The sequence below is a fragment of the Acanthisitta chloris genome, unplaced genomic scaffold (genome assembly GCF_000695815.1).
Source record: "Acanthisitta chloris isolate BGI_N310 unplaced genomic scaffold, ASM69581v1 scaffold16118, whole genome shotgun sequence".
NCBI classification, from domain to species: Eukaryota; Metazoa; Chordata; class Aves; order Passeriformes; family Acanthisittidae; genus Acanthisitta; species Acanthisitta chloris.
The window spans coordinates 1-5,904 of NW_008685513.1; the positions used below are offsets into that span (position 1 = coordinate 1).

At 51.8% G+C, this 5,904-nt stretch overlaps 1 protein-coding gene across 1 annotated transcript in view; it reads left to right on the forward strand.

Moving 5' to 3' along the window:
- Positions 1-4: 4 nt before the first annotated feature.
- PCDH19 (protocadherin 19) overlaps positions 5-5,904 on the forward strand; it is a gene marked incomplete at both ends in the record, with an annotated part of 54,823 nt that continues 48,923 nt past the window's right edge. The window contains 2 exons of the mRNA XM_009079801.1: positions 5-2,004; positions 4,984-5,311. Coding sequence (XP_009078049.1) covers positions 5-2,004; positions 4,984-5,311 — 2,328 coding nt within the window. The remainder of the gene's footprint in view (positions 2,005-4,983; positions 5,312-5,904) is intronic.

The window sequence follows — 5,904 nt, forward strand, 5'->3', positions numbered from 1 at the left end:
CGCCGGTTTCGTGCTGGACCCCCGGCAGCCCGCCGCCTTCAGGGTGGTCTCCAACTCGGCTCCGCACCTGGTGGACATCAGCCCGGGGTCGGGGCTGCTGGTGACCAAGCAGAAGATCGACCGGGACCTGCTGTGCCGACAGAGCCCCAAGTGTGTCATCTCGCTGGAGGTGATGTCCAGTTCCATGGAGATCTGTGTGATCAAGCTGGAGATCAAGGACCTCAACGACAATGCGCCCAGCTTCCCCACGGACCAGATCGAGCTGGAGATTTCAGAGACGGCCAGCCCTGGCACCCGGGTGCCACTGGAGAGTGCCTATGACCCAGACTCAGGCAGCTTTGGTGTGCAGAGCTATGAGATCACCCCCAATGACCTCTTTGGACTGGAGACCAAGACGCGGGGTGATGGATCCCGTTTTGCTGAGCTTGTGGTAGAGAAGAGCCTGGACCGTGAGACCCAGTCCCACTACAGCTATGTGATCACGGCGCTGGATGGTGGTGACCCGCCCAACTTTGGCACGGTGGAGCTCAGCATTCGCGTCATCGACTCCAATGACAACAACCCGCTCTTCGAGGAGCCGGCCTACACCGTCAGTGTGCCTGAAAACGCCCCGCCGGGTACGCCAGTCATCCGCCTCAATGCCTCTGACCCGGACGAGGGCACCAACGGCCAGGTGCTCTACTCTTTCCACAGCTACGTCTCTGAGCGGGCCCGGGAGCTCTTCCAAATCGACCCCCAAAGCGGCCTCATCACAGTGAGCGGTGCCATTGACTATGAGGAGGGTCATGTCTATGAACTGGATGTGCAGGCCAAGGACTTGGGGCCTAACTCCATCCCTGCCCATTGCAAAGTGACCATCAGTGTCCAGGATGCCAATGACAACCCTCCCCTCATCAACCTGCTCTCTGTCAACAGTGAGCTGGTGGAAGTGAGCGAAAACGCCCCACCAGGGTACGTCATTGCCCTGGTGCGGGTCTCAGATCGCGACTCTGGGGCCAACGGGCGGGTGCAGTGCAAGCTCCTGGGCAATGTGCCTTTTCGACTCCAGGAGTATGAGAGCTTCTCCACCATCCTGGTGGATGGGCGGCTGGACCGGGAGCAGAGGGACCAGTACAACCTCACCATCCAGGCCAGGGACAATGGCATCCCCTCCCTGCAGGCCACCAAGTCCTTCACCGTCAAGATCACCGATGAGAATGACAACCATCCCCACTTCTCCAAGCCCTATTACCAGGTCATTGTGCAGGAGAACAACACACCAGGGGCCTACCTCCTCTCAGTCTCGGCCAGGGACCCTGACCTGGGCCTCAATGGCAGTGTCTCCTACCAGATTGTGCCCTCCCAAGTCAGGGACATGCCTGTCTTCACTTATGTCTCCATCAACCCCAACTCTGGAGATATCTATGCTTTGAGGTCCTTCAATCATGAACAGACGAAGGCCTTTGAGTTCAAGGTCTTGGCAAAAGATGGGGGTAATCCATCTCTGCAGAGCAATGCCACTGTCAGGGTGATTGTCCTGGACGTCAATGACAACACCCCGGTGATCACGGCACCGCCGCTGGTCAACGGGACAGCGGAGGTGTACATCCCCAGGAACGCGGGGGTCGGCTACTTGGTGACAGTGGTCAAGGCAGATGACTATGATGAGGGTGAAAATGGCAGACTTTCCTATGAAATGGTGGAGGGAGACAGAGGATTTTTTGAGATAGACCAGGTCAATGGAGAGATAAGGACCACCAGAGCCTTTGGGGAGAACGCCAAAACAGCCTACGAGCTGATCGTGGTGGCTCATGACCATGGGAAAACATCTCTCTCGGCTTCTGCCTTGATTTTGATATACTTGTCTCCAGCCCTGGATGCCCAGGAGTCCATAGGATCTGTTAACCTCTCTCTGATTTTCATTATTGCCCTGGGGTCTATCGCAGCCATTCTTTTTGTCACCATGATCTTCGTGGCAGTCAAGTGCAAAAGGGATAACAAGGAAATCAGGACCTACAACTGCAGGTAAAGACATCTTTGTTTGTGTGCACCTGCTTTGATTTTTGCCATTGCAGTTACTTTTGCTTTTGCTGCTGTGTACTTGGTGGAGGGGGTGAGCGAAGTAGATTTGCTTTAGAAGCAAAAGTGAGGCTCCTGTCCATCTAAGGAAATTTCCTGTGAAGCCTTATAAAACCGTTCTCTGGGAGGAGAGCAGAAATCCCTGCCGAGTAAGGAATCGACTTAATTGCGCGGCTTGACAATCTGTTGCAGCATCCCTGGTTTTCTGCGCTCCGTCGCAGGAAAGGGGGAGAAGGGATTTCGAGGGGCACGGCTGGTTCCCGTGGGCAGCCCCTTGTGCCCACTGCAGCTCCCCGGGCTGGCACGGGGGGATCCCCCCCAGCCACCGCAGCATCCCCGCGGCACCGCGGTGGCATCCCTGAGCCCCCGCTCCCGTTCAAAAGAGCTTTTGTGCGCCCGCTGCGGCTCCTCGCCGCGGCCAGCGATGGGGCCAACTGCATGAAACAGTGGCAAACCCCCCGGTTGCCCCCAGTGTGCCTGTCCAGCACTCGGCACGGCTGGCTGGGCTGGGAGCGATGGGGCGAAGGAGGATTTTTTGCGGCGCTGTGTCATTTTGCCCTGGCTGGATATGTGCTCCGGGGTCCGAAATGCCGGAGGGGAGGTCAACCCTGCGCCCGGAGCCGCTGAAAGGCTGATAGGGGAAATCCAGTCCCCTGAATATGTAACAGCCCAGCGATTATTGTCTCTCTTTTACTATTCTCTGTGTTACACAAGTTAGGAGACAAATGCTAACCACACATGAATATCAATCAGATGCCATAAAAGAGCAGCTGCAATGCCTCATAAATGGTTTAATCCTGTTACTAGTGAAATAGCCATGACTTCTCCATTCCTTCGGCACCGAGTCGTTTCAGAGGGGAGGGATGGAAATTAATTTTGCTCTACCTTGGAAACGCACGCTCGCCCCTGGCAATTCGGCGGCGTGGGGGGATGTGCGGTCTTTAAAGTTTTATTTACCCAGAAATAATGCTGGAGAGTTCGGGTATTGTACCCCGTTTTCACAGTGTAAAGTGCGTATATAAGCCTTTTTGCTCGATGGGGGAAAAATCATCTGCAAATAAAGGTCGGTCTGTGCTGTATTATGGGATGTCTAGCTTCGAGTGAAAGCTCATAGACCAGATTTCTTGCCAGCTCGGCCCATTAAACGAGGATAGGACCTGAATGGATAAAAATCACGTTGTGGTGGTGCCCCTAACAGCTTCCCACATACGTATAAGCTCTGGGTTTACTGTGACGGCTTAGGGATTAATGAAGTGCGGTTTAATTAAATAATTGGTCAATAGAGAAAGGACAGCAAAATGAATGCCTGCAGGAAATAATTGGGCTCTCGCATTGCCAAACTTAAACATTTAGGTAAACAAAACAATTAAAGCTTCATCAAGCATTGTTAGACGAGTCAGCAGCATATAGATTGTTGGCACAACAGAAATCCCTGCCTTCCCGTGATTTATTTGCACGCTCAGGGGGATGCTCGGGCTGTTATCAGTGTGTGTCTGAGCAGAAGTCAGCTGCAGAGGTGGGGAAGCACCAGGCGGGCTCAGCAGCGGCCGTGACTGCAGGGCACCCTCTCCCCATGCCTTAAGGCTTTGTAGTGCCTTGTTTTAGAGGTTCCTCCCAAGAGCTGCTGTAGAGTCTTCAAAAAAATGTGTTAATTTATGAGGCATGTATGAGAGCTGTTCGACTTGGTGGCATTTTCATGCTCAGGCAATTAGCTTTCTGGAACAAGAATATTTGTCCAATATTTGCTTTTCCAGATAAACTGTATTATTTATTCATCCCATTATTTCTGTTGCAGCAATTGGATTTTTTCTTTTTATTTTATACTGTTAATCATAACAAGAAGAGAAGCAAAGTCCTGACTTTCAGATCTGTATTTCTTATTGTGGGTAGCATTTGATATGCTTCCCTGGGAAATACCAACCTGTCCTGTGCTGTGCGTGTACAAATTCATCTGTGGGGCATTGGCTGGGGATGTTGCATTGCTCCCTGTGGAAAGAGGAGTCACACTCACTCTGAGCTGAGCATACCCAGCGTACCCAAGGTGCAAATAATTTGTCATTATTTCCTTGGGTGGTGTTTTGCTGTAACTTTTTTCCTCCGGTGCTTTGCAGAAGGCAAACAAGGCGCTTCGTCAGTTGATTCTTTTGGCAGGTGGGAAGGGAAGAGGGAAAGAAAGGCAGAGAAAAACAAGCTTGCAGTAAAAAAAAAGGTCAAAAAGGATCATTTCTCCTTGCAAAACACAGTTGTTGTTCTCCAATTTCTAGAAGGTGAAAGCATTTCCCAGCAGAAGAGGATGTGTGTGTCAGGGGCTGAGGGAGGAATAGGATGCGATTGGAGAAAAGATTTTGAATTATCAGGTATGATCAGGAGATAGTCAAAACACCAGCAATTTAGATAAAGCATTAATAAACAAACAGCCTTTGGAGTGTGAGAAAATAGAGCTTGCCAGCTAGGACTGCTCCTGGGTCTGCTTTATTTACTGCTATGGAAAATGAACTGGGAAAAAAATCCTCAATTCATTTTGAATTTTCATTACAGGAACCAAATTAAATCACTTTTAAAATCCTTATTACGCATGGAAATGAATGCAGGTACCCTTTTCAGTTCATGGATTTTAACATCTCCATTTTTCTCTTCTGCAGGCTGGACTTTACTCCTAGTAACTAAATATCAGCAATTACAAACACTAGAACAAAACAGGGGCATTCTTCCTTCCCATTATTTCTCATATTTGACCTGAAAACATTATACATATGAAAATAAGCTAAAGACTGTGTTGTGCCACCAGACCCAAAACATGACGTAATGTGCATGACTAAGAAGCCTACATGGAGATGGGGCCAAGCCCTCTGGGTTTCTGCATGTGTATTTAGAGGGGTAGGATTTGGGATGCTCTCAGCTTCTCATTTTCTTTCTGTCCCCCAGAATCGCAGAGTACTCCTATGGGCATCAAAAGAAGTCAAGCAAGAAGAAGAAGATCAGCAAGAATGATATCCGCCTGGTACCGCGGGACGTGGAGGAGACGGATAAAATGAACGTTGTGAGCTGCTCCTCTCTCACTTCATCCCTCAACTACTTCGACTACCACCAGCAGACCCTGCCTCTGGGCTGCCGCCGCTCCGAAAGCACATTCCTCAACGTGGAGAGCCAGAACAACAGGAACGCTGGCACCAACCACATCTACCATCACACCTTCACGGGGCAGAGCCCCCAGCAGCCTGACCTCATCATCAACGGGATGCCACTGCCTGAGGTGAGTGTGGGTGGATAGCCCATGCCCCGGGGGCATTGGCAATGAGTTTGTGCATGGACTGCGGGGACTGTGGCATGCAGGGCTGGTGGTGTGAGCACTGCCACAACGATGTGTTGAGCAAACAGGCAGTGGTAGTCTCTGTGTGCTGGATACCCCACAGTGAGGGTGTGATGGAGGACTGGCAGCGGGGAGCAGCGGGCACCCACCTTGTGGGTTCTGGGGCAGTCCTGTCCTGTGGCCGTGGGCAGCTGTTTCACCCCCAGACACTGCAGAGACCCTCAGGAGTGCCCACGTGAGGATGGGCCAGACCAGGCTGCCTCTGTGCTGCTGGGAGGCTGGAGGTGGCTGCTTTGCAGGTGGATTTTGACTGTGGCAGTGCTCAAGGGATGAGGCACTCATTGCTTTTGCAGGAGTTTTTTTGAAAGGTTGTTGGAAGTGGTGGTGGCTGCTGCTCTGGAGGCAGCTGGTTGTGCTGGGGATGCAGGCAATGCAGGATGCCCAGTGTGACCACCTGCACACCGGGCCTGGTGCTGTCCCCTCAACATGCAGGATGGTGGCTAGCATGGAAGGGATGTGTGGTACCTGCCAAAGGC